Source organism: Rhinopithecus roxellana, chromosome 10 (assembly GCF_007565055.1).
Source record: "Rhinopithecus roxellana isolate Shanxi Qingling chromosome 10, ASM756505v1, whole genome shotgun sequence".
In the NCBI taxonomy this organism is placed as follows: domain Eukaryota; kingdom Metazoa; phylum Chordata; class Mammalia; order Primates; family Cercopithecidae; genus Rhinopithecus; species Rhinopithecus roxellana.
This window is the reverse complement of record NC_044558.1, coordinates 100,756,145-100,769,072: the sequence shown is the minus strand read 5'-3', so window position 1 is coordinate 100,769,072 and position 12,928 is coordinate 100,756,145. Positions and strand designations below refer to the sequence as shown.

Here is a 12,928-nt window from a genome sequence, read left to right as displayed (position 1 = left end):
TGTCTCTGCCAGGTTTTGGTATCAGGATGACGCTGGCTTCATAAAATGAGTTAGGGAGGAGTCCCTCTTTTTCTATTGTTTGGAATACTTTTAGAAGGAATGGTACCAGCTCCTCTTTGTAACTGTGGTAGAATTTGGCTGTGAATCCGTCTCGCCCTGGGGTTTTTTTGGTTGGTAGGCTATTAATGAATGCCTCAATTTCAGAACTTGTTATCAGTCTATTCAGGGATTCGACTTCTTCCTGGTTTAATCTTGGGAGGGTGTTATGTGTCCAGGAATTTATCCATTTCTTCTAGATTTTCTAGTTTATTTGTGTAGAGGTGTTTATAGTATTCTCTGTTGGTAGTTTGATTTCTCTGGGATCAGTGGTGATATCCCCTTTAGCATTTTTTATTGTGTCTATTTGATTCTCTCTTTTCTTCTTTATTAGTCTGGTTAATGGTCTATCAATTTTGTTAATCTTTTAAAAAAACCAGCTCCTGGATTCATTGATTTTTGAAGAGCTTTTCGTGTCTCTTATCTCCTTCAGTTCTGCTCTGATCTTAGTTATGTCTTGTCTTCTGCTAGCTTTTGAATTTGTTTGCTCTTGCTTCTCTAGTTTTTTTGAGGTGGAGTTTTGCTCTTGTTGCCCAGGCTGGAGTGCAATGGCATGATCTCAGCTTACTGCAACCTCCACCTCCCTGGGTTCAAGCGATTCTCCTGCTCCAGTCTCTCCAGTAGCTGGGATTACAGGCGCCTGTCACCACACCTAGCAAATTTTTTGTATTTTTAGTAGAGACGGGTTTCATCATGTTGGCCAGGCTGGTCTCGAACTCCTGACTTCAGGTGATCCACCTGCCTCGGCCTCCCAAAGTGTTGGGATTACAGGCATGGGCCACCGTGCCCAACCTAGTTCTTTTAATTGTGATGTTAGGGTGTCGATTTTAGATCCTTCCCACTTTATCCTGTGGGCATTTAGTGCTATAAATTTCCCTCTAAACACTGCTTTAGCTGTGTCCCAGAGATTCTGGTACGTTGTGTCCTTGTTCTCATTGGTTTCAAAGAATTTATTTATTTTTGCCTGAATTTCATTATTTATTTACCCAGTAATCATTCAGGAGCAGGTTGTTCAGTTTCCATGTAGTTGTGCAGTTTTGAATGACTTTCTTACTCTAGAGTTCTAATTTGATTGCACTGTGGTCTGAGAGACAGTTTGTTGTGATTTCTGTTCTTTTGCATTTGCTGAGTAGTATTTTACTTCCAATTATGTGGCCAATTTTAGAATAAGTGCGATGTGGTGCTGAGAAGAATGTATGTTCTGTTGATTTGGGATGGAGCATTCTGTAGATGTGTATTATGTCCATTTGGTCCAGAGCTGAGTTTCAGTCCTGAGTATCCTTGTTAATTTTCTGTCTTACATCTAATATTGACAGTGGGATGTTAAAAGTCTCCCACTGTTATTGTGTGGGAGTCTAAGTCTCTTTGTAGGTCTCTAAGGACTTGCTTTATGGATCTGGGTGCTCCTGTATTGGGTGCATATATATATTTAGGAGAGTTGGCTCTCCTTGTTGCTTTGATCCCCTTACTACATGTAATGCCCTTCTTTGTCTCTTTTGATCTTTGTTGGTTTCAAGTCTGTTTTATCAGAGACTAGGATTCCAACCCCTGCTTTTTTTTCTTCTTCTGTTTTTTTGCTTTCCATTTGCTTGGTAAATCTTCCTCCTTCCCTTTATTTTGAGCCTATGTGTGTCTTTGCACATGAGATGGGTCTCCTGAATACAGCACACTGATGGGTCTTGACTCTTTATCCAATGTGCCAGTCTGTGTCTTTTAATTGGGGCATTTAGCCTGTTTACATTTAAGGCTAATATTGTTATGTGTGAATGTGATCCTGTCATTATGATGGTAGCTGGTTATTTTGCCTATTAGTTGATGCAGTTTCTTCATAGTGCTAACGGTTTTTACATTTTGGTATTTTTTTGCAGTGGCTGGTACTGGCTTTTCCTTTCCATATTTAGTGCTTCCTTCAGGAGCTCTTGTAAGGCAGGTGTGGTGGTGACAACATCCTTCAGCATTTGCTTGTCTGTAAAGGATTTTATTTCTCCTTCGCTTATGAAGCTTAGTTTGGCTGGATATGAAATTCTGGGTTAAAAATTCTTTTCTTTAAGAATGTTAAATGTGTGCCCCCACTCTTTTCTGGGTTGTAGGGTTTCTGCAGAGAAATCTGCTGTTAGTCTGATGGGTTTCCCTTTGTGAGTAACCTGACCTTTCTCTCTGGCTGCCCTTAACATTTTTTTCTTCATTTCAACCTTGGTGAATCTGACGATTATGTGCCTTGCAGATATTGCTCTTCTCGAGGAATATCTTTGTGGTGTCTTCTGTATTTCCTGAATTTGAATGTTGGCCTGTTTTGCTAGGTTGGGGAAGTTCTCCTGGATAATATCCTGAAGTGTTTTTTCTAACTTGGTTCCATTCTCCGTCACTTTCAAGTACACCAATCAAATGTAGGTTTGGTCTTTTCACATAGTCCCGTATTTTTCAGAGGCTTTGTTCATTCATTTTCATTATTTTTTCTTTCATGTTGTCTTCACACTTTATTTCATTAAGTTAATCTTCAATCTCTGGTATCCTTTCTTCCACCTGATCAATTTGGCTACTGATACTTGTGTATGCTTCACACAGTTCACATGCTGTGTTTTTAATCTCCATCCATAGGCTGTACCCACTGTCTAACCAGTCCCAATGAGATAAGCTGGGTACCTCAGTTGGAAATGCAGAAATCACCTGCCTTCTGCGTTGGTCTCGCTGGGAGCTGCAGACTGGAGCTGTTCCTATTCAGGCATCTTGTCTGGGAATTGATTTTTCTTTTTCAATCTTCTGATTTTCTGTGTGACCTCTAAATGGTCTCAGAACCTATTCCACTGCAGGGGTATGTTTACTGTGGTGACGTATGCATAGCATCAGATTTATCATTAATGATGTTTAGTGTCTTCATAACTTTGTGCAGCCATTACCACTATCTAGTCCTAGGACATTTTTATCATCCCAGAGGAAACTTCATCTCCATTAAGAAGTTACTCATTCCTCCTCTCACCCTCTGGCAATCTCTAGTCTGTCTTCTGTCTCTATAGATTTGCCTATTCTGGATATTTCATATAAACAGAACCCTACAGTATGTTGCCTTTTGTATCTGGCTCCTTTCACTTAGCACAATGTTTTCATCATTCATCCATGTTGCAGCACATATCAGTCCTTTGTTCCTTTTTAAGGCCAAATAATATTCCATCATACGTATATACAGGTGGAGTATCCTGTATCTGAAATTGTTTTGGATTTCAGCTTTTTTTTCAGATTTTAGAATACTTGCATTATATTTACCAGGATGAGCATCTCAAAATCCAAAATGCTCCAATGAGCATCTCCTTTGAGCATCAAGTTGGCACTCAAAAAGTTTCAGATTTTGGAACATTTGAGATTTCCAGATTTGGAATGCTCAACTCAACCACATTTTGTTGATCCATTCATTTGCTGTTGGGCATTTGTATTATTTCCACTATTTGGGTATCATGAAAAGGACTGCTATGAGCATTTGCGTATAAGTTTTTGAACACTGTATTTAATTCTTTTGGGTAACTACCCAGGAGCCCGCCAAACTATCTTTTCACAGCAGCTGAACCATTTTATATTCCCACCAGCAATGGGTTCCAGTTTCTTCACATCCTTGTAAACGCTTATTTTCCATTAAATATATATGAGATATATAAATATATATATACACATCTATGAGACAGAGTGCACACATGCCATCTTGATATGGAGTGACATATCTCATTGTGGATTTGCTTTGCATTTCCTTAATAACACATAGCATCTTTTCATGTGCTCATTGGTCATTTGTATATGATCTTTGGAGAAATGTCTATTTCAAGTCCTTGGTCCATTTTTTAATTGGGTTGTCTTTCTGTTTTTATAAGAGTTCTTTGTACATTTTGTGTACTACATCCATATTAGATAGAATTTGTGAATACTTTTTTCCCATTCTGTAGGTTGTCTTTTCATTTTGATGTGCTGTGGTTTTTCACAGTACTTTTACATATATTTTCCTTTGATCTTTTTGGTGGAAATTATTCCAGGACCATTAGGATTATTAACAACCATGAGCCCATTTCTGTAAAAGGTCCAGGACATACTGAAAGAAAAACTTTAAATAAATATAAGGTTTTATTAGTAAGAACTTAATTCTCAGATAAGGTTCATAATAAATGAAAAGAATGGGCTTAATGAATGGAAGAAGCTATATCCTGATTTTTGCTATAGTCCTAGTTACCTTTTTTGAAGCTAACGTTCATTGAGTACTTTTAATGGGCCACTGAATTGTAAATGTTTTACATATATTAGCACATTTATTCCTCATGACATTTATTTCTCATGACAACAGTGGAGGGTGTGAATAGTTATTTTCATTTTACAGCTGAAAAAACTGAGGTACAGAGGCTCAAAAACTTGCTTAAGGTCACATAACTAAGAAATGCTGAAGCCAGGAATAAACTGAGACATTCTGGCTCTAAAGCAGTGCTGTCCCTTAGAAATGTAATGGAAGCCTTATACGTCATTGAAGTTTTCCCAGCAGCCACATTAAGTGAAAAGTAACACATGAAATTAATTTTACTTAATCAGTATATCTAAAATATTACCAGACACGTGATTAACCTAAAAAATTAGATGTTTTACATTCTAAATCTTAGAAATTTGGTATGTATTTAACACTGAAAACACATCTCAGTTCAGGCTAGTTATGATGCAGATGCTACCTGTGGCTACCGTATCATATGCCCAGGTTCATAACCAGGACTTTGGTCATATCTGAAACCCAGATCATATTACCTGAAACCCTAAATCATGTAGTTAATATGGCCTGCTCTCTCTGTGATGGCCAAGTTATTTAGGCAGATTTGGCAGATTTTTTAGTTTTTTTCCCCATTATTTTTATAAATAGTACTCTCAGAAAAAAAAACTTTCCATTTTCAAGCTCTGACATATAGAGAATAAATCTAGTGTGATAGCATCTTGGTGAACAACAGTATTCACTCACCACTGAATTTTTAAAGATACCAGTTCTTGTCTCTAAGGGAGCACTTTCTAGGCTGTCTTATGTAAAAAATAGTGGGGGCAAAAGCAAGAGTAGTCTCTTCATTCCAACACTAACATTTCAGATGGGTGAATTAGCCTTAAAAGGGTTAGCTGAAGCCGTAAGAAAGTGTGAAAATAAAACTGAATGTACCTCAAAGATTGACTGGTGACCATCAGATGGGATTCTGTCATGCGGAAGATGTTGTGAATAGCGCGAGCAGCCAATACTTGTCTCATTGCTTCATAAATCACTTCAGTAGTGCTGTCTGTTTTAACTGCCATTGATCCCAAAAACCGAACTATAAACATCTGCTGCAAAAGAGAATCTGCAAGACAGCATTTTCCACTCAAGATCTCATTTACTTCCTGCTGCTGTTGATCTGCACACCAGTGTCAGATGTGCTGGTTTTGCCTGCTTTCTGTGGAGGAGCTTCTACCAAAATTTCTCAATATCGCTTTTATAAGCCCAATATTGCCAAAGCTCTGCCTCTTCCATTGCCTACATTTTGTCAGTTTGTTGGGAACTACTTCATTAGATTAGAAAGGCTTTTCCTCATCTATAAAATGAGATGATGGTGGTACCAGATGAACATCCTTCTAATGCTGAAACTCTAGGTGACTACAGTGTACCTTTTCTCTGAAAGAGTGCGTTGTCTAGACAATAGAAGATTCATTACTTTGGCCCACTGATAAAGTCCTCTTAGAAAGGAAAAGTCATTTGTAGGATATAAGATCTCATGTTGGGTCTCATGCAATTCATACTTCATGCCTATTACTGAAAGGCAGTTACAATGTTTCATAGCCTAATGGAAGTAGAACTGGCTGCTGAGAGTGGCGCATAACTTGACAAAACTGACTCTCAGCGACCATAACTAGAAGATCAAAGAAGGTTTTTCTTTTCTTTTTTGAGACGGTCTCACTCTGTAGCCCAGGCTGGAGTGCAATCGCGTGATTTCAGCTCACTGCAACCTCCGCCTCCCAGGTTCAAGTGATTCTGACATCTCAGCCTCCTGAGTAGATAGGATTACAGGTGCCCATCACCACACCTGGCTAATTTTTGTATTTTTTTTTTTGTAGAGATGGGGTCTCACTGTGTTGCCCATGCTGGTCTTGAACTCCTCTAAGCTCAGGTGATCCACCCGCCTCGGCCTCCAAAAGTGCTGGGATTATAGGCGTGAGCCAGCGCGCCAGCCATCAAATATGTTCTTAAGTACATTATAAGAATGTAAAAAACCAAACATTTGAATTTGAAAGACCTAAATATCATTCATTTGTGTCATCTTCAAATTCAAGCACAAGTTATTTGTGCTTTTGGTTTTCTAAAACGAAATAGCATTATTTCCAATTCACCAAGCCTGCATTTGAATGTGGTAACAGATTCAGATCTCGCATTTCTGTGCTATGCTACAAAAAGGCTGTGGCTAACAGTGAAACAGCTGTACAGGGTCTTTCAGCTGCCCTTCAGTTTTTATCGAAGACTTGCCTCCATTGCCGATATCTTACTAAACTTTCAGAAAGAACAAATCTTCAATTCATGTTCCTAACCGTAGCTCTCTAAAACATGACTTCACATCTTATTTCGACGCCCCTCGTCATTTTGTGCAGGGCAAAGAATAAGGACGCCAAACAAGTCACTTACCTTCTGCTTCTGGAAATGACTCATCCTCAGTTTCACCAAAAGGGTTGGTACGCCTAGGGGAATAGCCAGAGTTGAACAAACACGACAGCAGCAGCTAGAAGGGCACTTAGCACTTGAACTGGAAGTCAGAATGGCAACAGTCTTTGGTGGTGGAGGGGGACACAAGAGACCTCAAATTTACTTTCAGTTCTCCCAGAGATAACCTCTCTCAGTCCATACCTGCTCCCTCTGTTCTGATCAAGGAATTCTGTAGCAGGAAGCACAATATCGAATTGAATCGGCGTTCCAGGCGCTATTAGCTCCTCTGCCTTAGGTAGACTGGCTGTTGCTTTGGGAACAATCTTGTCATTTTCATTTTCCATCTCTGAATTTTTCAGGTTCTGGCTGAAGGGGACAAAATCAGTTCCCTTAACCTTACGCTTTTATAATCAAGTGAATACTTGTTGAAGGCTGAGGTAACTTTTATGAATGAAAATACAAGGGGAAAAGATTTAACTCAATCCCTTAACCCATTCTACAAATAAACCGTCTTCAAACTTCCTTCATATCCTTGGCTAAAAACCCTCAGACTGCCCCATTTCCTGCAGTTCTCTCTGCTGCACAGCATCCTGCACTGTGCTACTAATTTTCTGTTTGTATCCTTCTCTGTGAGGCAGGTTTTGGAGGGCCTATGCTATAACTAAGTAATATGTATTCTTACCACATAGTAGGCACTCAAAAATGTTAGCTGAATGGACTAAAGGTCCTGGCTTGGCATTTAATCACCATCTGGCTCTAACTTCCCAAAAGCCTCCATTTCCACTCCTTTAATGCACCCTCTATGAGAGCTGTACCACACATACCATATGCTTTTCCTTATTTCCATCTTCATCCCAATTCTGCTGCTCACCCAACTCTCCCAACCCAGCTCAAATTCTTCCTCATCCATCCACTAGGCCAGCCTGCACCCCGCCTCCTTCCTCTGATTCTTCTAAGTTACAGGCACAGTCTTGCAGCCCTGTGTGCCTCCTGAGCTTCACACTGTGCCCACACTCATTGCTGATATCGTGGCCCATCAAATACTGTGCTCTCTGCAGAGAGATTAATCAGGCACCAACATGTTCTCCTCCAGTCTCAGAATACTGTAATTTAACTTTTCAACGTTTAAAAAATCTTTTCTCCCCAGCCAGACTATAAACTCCTTTGAAGGGCAAAGAGTATCAATGTATTTTGATTTCTTTCATTGCCTGGACCATAAAAAGCTCTCAGTGATCTTTCTGTTCATTGGATATGTCAATATTTTCCTATTTCTCAAACATGTCAATAACTGAATGTAGTATATCAAACTACTTTACAACAGGTATTTGACAAATGATCATACTTACTGGAATGTGGATTGAAACACTGTACATAGACTTGTAGATGGTCACTGCAAGGCAAGCCCTTGGAGACCACTTGGTCTGACCTCCATTGTTCACAGAAAAGGAAACTGAGGCCTCTGGAGAAACTGAGCAGTTTTGAAGGCACTCAGTTACCTGGTGGGCAAGCCAGATTAAAAACGGTCTCCTTACTGCCAGGAGAGTGCATCCCCAGGATGTCATACTGCCTCAGTAACCCTAAATGGGAGAGTCACATCTGCTGTTTGATCCTGTCTTTAAGAGAGGGCTGTGATATAATAAGTAGTAAGCACTGGAGAAAGCTATGAGTAGAAGCTTCAAGGGGAGAAAGTGAGTCCAAGATTTTGGCTCCCCAGAGAGTCAAAGTGGGGAGGTAACAATCCAGATAGGATGGGGCCAGGTTGTAGAGGGCCCTTATACCATCAGGTGGGGTCTGAGCTTGACACAACAGCATAGGGAGCCACCAAAGACTCTGAACATAGGAGTGACATGATGTTAACTTTCACCTGTGATCTCCATGTCACCAGCTCTAATGGACACTTTGCAGTCATCATAATTGACTTAAAGCATCTAACACAGCTGATCTCTCCTTGAACTCTTCTCTCTTGGTTTCTGCTGGTGCCACATTAATTTATAGAGTTTCCTCCTACCTTTCTTGATGTTCCTTCTCAATGTCTTTTGCAGGCTCCTTTTCTCCCCTAACTGCTGAAGTTCTTTAGGATTCGGTTGCAGGCTCTGCTTTCCCCTCCCTCTCCTCTCTCCCATAGAGGACCTCATCCACTGCTGTTCAGTGCTGGGAGTCCCCGATTCATACACCCAGCCCAGACGTTTTCTTTGCACTCCACACCTGTATCATCTGTTGACTGCTTGATAACTCATATGGGATGTTTCATAGGCCTCTCATGCTTAACATGTCCAAAACTGAACTCTTCGTCTCTTTAAGAAACACCATCTGCCCAGGTGTTCAGCTGTCATCCTTTGATCTGTCCTTTTCTGTTTACGCTTATCTATCAAGTCCCATAGGTTTTACCTCCAGAATAAGTCCACATCCATCTACTTTTCATCTCTGCCGTGATCCTGGTCTAAACCACCATCATCTAATCCTGGGCTGCTAGGATGCCTCCTCACTGGCTACTGACTTGCTCTGTTCTGTGTTCTCCAGAGCAGCCAGAGCTAACTTTGGAAAATGGAGAGTGGGTATCTCCATCTCCATCACAAACACACAGCTCTCAGAGCCCTTCCACAGCTGCCTGCATGCTTCCTTCATCATCAGTCCCTGCCACCCTCCCCACCCCCCCATCATGCCCCATGATCTCCCTCTGCCTGCACTGTCCCGTTACACTGCCTCCTTTCAGTTCCTCAGATATACTAAGCTCTTCCCTATCCTGTGACCTCCACAATTGCTACCAAGAATACACTACCTCTGGCTCTTTGCAAGAGTAGCCGCATCTTGTCTTTTACTTTGCAGCTTGAATATTATCTTCACAGCCAGGCCCTGCACAGGTCTCCTCTTCACCCTCCATGATAGCCCCTCATCTCCTTAACGTCGCAGTGCTTCCCTCGTTTTAACTCACTCTGTGCTTACCTTTTGCCTGTTCTCCCCAGTAATCTCTATGTTTCCTTACCTAGGCAAGGCCTGGGCAAATAGTGGATACTCAAATATTTGTTGAGTAGCTGGATAAATGAATGAACAGTAGATATATAGTAACTGCAGAATGAGGGAAGTCTACATATGATACTTGCTTAGAAGTAAATGGCAGTTTGTTCCCAAGAACACAATTTCTCTGCTTCTTTCCCCCCACTGTCATCAAAACATTGCTTTATTCTTAGTGGGATGACCCTAAGAGAGATAGCAGCCCTCTCCCCACAGCTCTGGGGCCATCTGGCAGCCACATCTGTCCCCCATCCAATCACTGGGCTAATTCAGCTGGCTGGCTAGAGTCATTTTTTTTCCCCCAGGGAGTCTTCTGTGTCCCTTCTGTGGGATCCTTTTGGTCTAAGAATATGATTTGCTTATTCTAGAATAGGGGAGAAAAAAATCAGTTACTGAATAATTAAATATGGGCTGCAAATTGTCTTTTTAGGAAACCTATCACACCTTCTAATTGCAAACCCTCCTAAACTATCCATCAACACCCTTGAGAGATGGCATATCAGAGCTAGAAGGGTCCTAGGAGGCCAGCTAGTTCCTTGTATGTTACAAGGCTGAGAAGACAAAGGCCCAGAGCGTTTACTGACTTACTCAGGGACATCTAGCTGTGTATGACACAAGGCAGAGCTATCATTAGAACCCATGTCTCTCAACTGCAGGTCTGGTATTCCCTCCACTGTGCATATCAAACATTTTTGTAACTTTACAAAGCGAAGACATACATTTACCCAGGAGAAGGCTACAGGATTAACCCTCAATGACTGGATGGATCTTTAGTTCCACTTCCTTTCATATAGTGCCTTCCTTAGAGTTCCATTTCATAAAGCATGCTACTTGTATAAACCGTTAAATCCTTAAGTTATGGTGCTGAAATATTTCTCGGACTTGTTGCCTCTTCCTCCTCTTTTTTTAAAACACTTGTTTAAGTTCTCATGTTCTGCTTCACAGCTACTACTACATCAACATCCTACTGGGTCTTGCATGCTCCCCTTCTTCCGACAACCTGTATCCAATTTATCCTACCCAGGTGCAGAACAGTCTTCCTAACCCTGGTTCTGACCACTGCCCATTTTCCCAAAACCTTCCGTTTTGTTCCACTGCCTGTAACTCCTAAGCAGGGCACCCAGGTCTTTCCAGTTAGACTCAAACCTATTTTCTGGCCTTACCTTCTCCCATTCCTTCTCAGGCACCCAGTCAGTGCCCAGCGTGTGAACACTGGCTCCACACTGCACAGATCCTGGGAAGTTACTTAACCCTGAGTTTTTAATGACTTCCTTCTGGGGTCATTAGATATTTGTAAAAAATGTAATGGGGTTCTTTCTACCATGCCACTAAAAGACGAACACTAAATATAGTCATAATTTTAATTTACCCTTTAATGCCAGGCTTTCATTAGTATGAAAATACAGCCCTCTACCATTTAACCAGATGGAAACTCCCATTAAGACAAAGGGTAGGATTCCTGGAATAAATTCTAAAGCAGAATTCAAAATAAGGAAAGCTGTATGCATGAAAATGTTTGCTCTAAATGATGATAACAGTAAACGCCAGGGAGATAACCTAAAGAATCAATGGTTAATAAATGGTGGAATGGGCCAGGCGCAGTGGCTCATGCCTATAATCCCAGCACTTTGGGAGGCCGAGGCGGGTGGATCACTTGAGGTCAGGAGTTCAAGACCAGCCTGGCTAACACAGTGAAACCTCATCTCTACTAAAAAGACAAAAATTAGCCAGGTGTGGTCGCGGGCACCTGTAATCCCAGCTACTCGGGAGGATGAGGCAGGAGAATCACCTGAACCCGGGAAGTGGTGGTTGCAGTGAGCCGGGATTACGCCACTGCACTCCAGCCTAGGTGACAGAGTGAGACTCCATCTCAAAAAAATTTAAAAATAAATAAATAAGTAAATAAATAAATGATGGAATAGGGTGTAGTTACTAAAAGGAACAATTCTGAAAAGTGTAGAAATAGTTAAAGTATGTGCAAATACAAAATAAATGTATGTATAAAACTATCACCGTATGTGCAGACTTATGGGCATTAATATGGATATATAAAAGGTGATTTTTTTTCCTTTTTAAAAAAATTTTTGCTTTCGTTCAGTTACTTTGTTGACGCTGATAGAAAATGTGGGGAGAACTCCTGACTAGCAGGCCCCTCCGTGCATGTCCTGTTTGCTTGGACTGCAGCAGCACGGCCCAGTGGAAGGGACAGGGGCTGCTGACATCAGACAGGCTTGACTCCTAGCTCTACCACTCACACATGGTGTGAACATGGGCAGATGTTTAACCTTTCCCAGCCAGCGTTACTGCTTCTGTTAAACAGGCTGAAACACATGCCTTGGTTTGTGTGGATTAAGCAACAACTCATTTCATATTCCTAATCCATAATTTGGCTCCACAAAAGCAAGTTTTCCTTTGTCCTTTAGTTACCTGGGGCATGAGCTTTCTTGTTTTTTTCCAAAACTTGTAATGGGAGTCACTGCTTGCAGAGCGGTCTGATTCAACTTGATCGCGACTGCCTAAAAATCCACAGGAAGACACGCTCAGTCCCAGGAGGTGGATGCTTACCTTCCAGGTTGAGAAAAGGGCTGAGATGCACGCGACTGTTAATTACCTCAGGGTTGTCGGTCAGGTAGATCTGTCTGGAGATGTTGTTTATTGCACATATCCACTGTAGAGGACATTAAAAAAGAATACTGAATCCCAAAGTCACCCACCACACTAGGAAAGAAGGACGACAAACAAAATCTTTACCTCTTCATTTTCCTTTCTGCTCTCAGCCTGGAGGATTATTCCCCTGAAACAAAAGCATCTAAGTAATTAAGTACTTCCCCAATCTCAGTGACTGGGGATTATTCTACATAAACTGAACTTAGCTGGGGTGTGGGAGGCAACGGGCCACAAAGGCATGATGAGAGGGAAAGAAAACGGGGTTCCAGGGCCAGGCGTAGTGGCTCACGCCTGCAGTCCCAGCACTTTGGGAGGGCGAGGCAGGAGGATGGCTTGAGCCAAGGAATTTGAGACCAGCCTGGGCAACATGGTGAAACCCCCTCTCTACAAAAAATACAAAAATTAGCTGGGCATGGTGGTGTGTGCCTCTAGTCCTAGCTACTAGGGAGGCTGAAGTGGGAGGACTGATTGAGCCCGGGAGGT

The 12,928-nt window shown here is 41.5% G+C and overlaps 1 protein-coding gene across 4 annotated transcripts in view; it reads right to left on the bottom strand.

Annotated features, from left to right (window-relative positions):
* APPL2 (adaptor protein, phosphotyrosine interacting with PH domain and leucine zipper 2) overlaps positions 1-12,928 on the bottom strand; it is a 62,315-nt gene that overhangs the window by 8,109 nt on the left and 41,278 nt on the right. For all 4 annotated transcript variants that reach the window (XM_010375350.2, XM_010375352.2, XM_030938302.1 and 1 more), the window contains 6 exons: positions 12,530-12,572; positions 12,390-12,446; positions 12,206-12,294; positions 6,968-7,132; positions 6,749-6,801; positions 5,261-5,435 (listed from right to left, as the gene is read on the bottom strand). In XM_010375350.2, the coding sequence (XP_010373652.1) occupies positions 5,261-5,435; positions 6,749-6,801; positions 6,968-7,132; positions 12,206-12,294; positions 12,390-12,446; positions 12,530-12,572 (582 nt within the window). The remainder of the gene's footprint in view (positions 1-5,260; positions 5,436-6,748; positions 6,802-6,967; positions 7,133-12,205; positions 12,295-12,389; positions 12,447-12,529; positions 12,573-12,928) is intronic.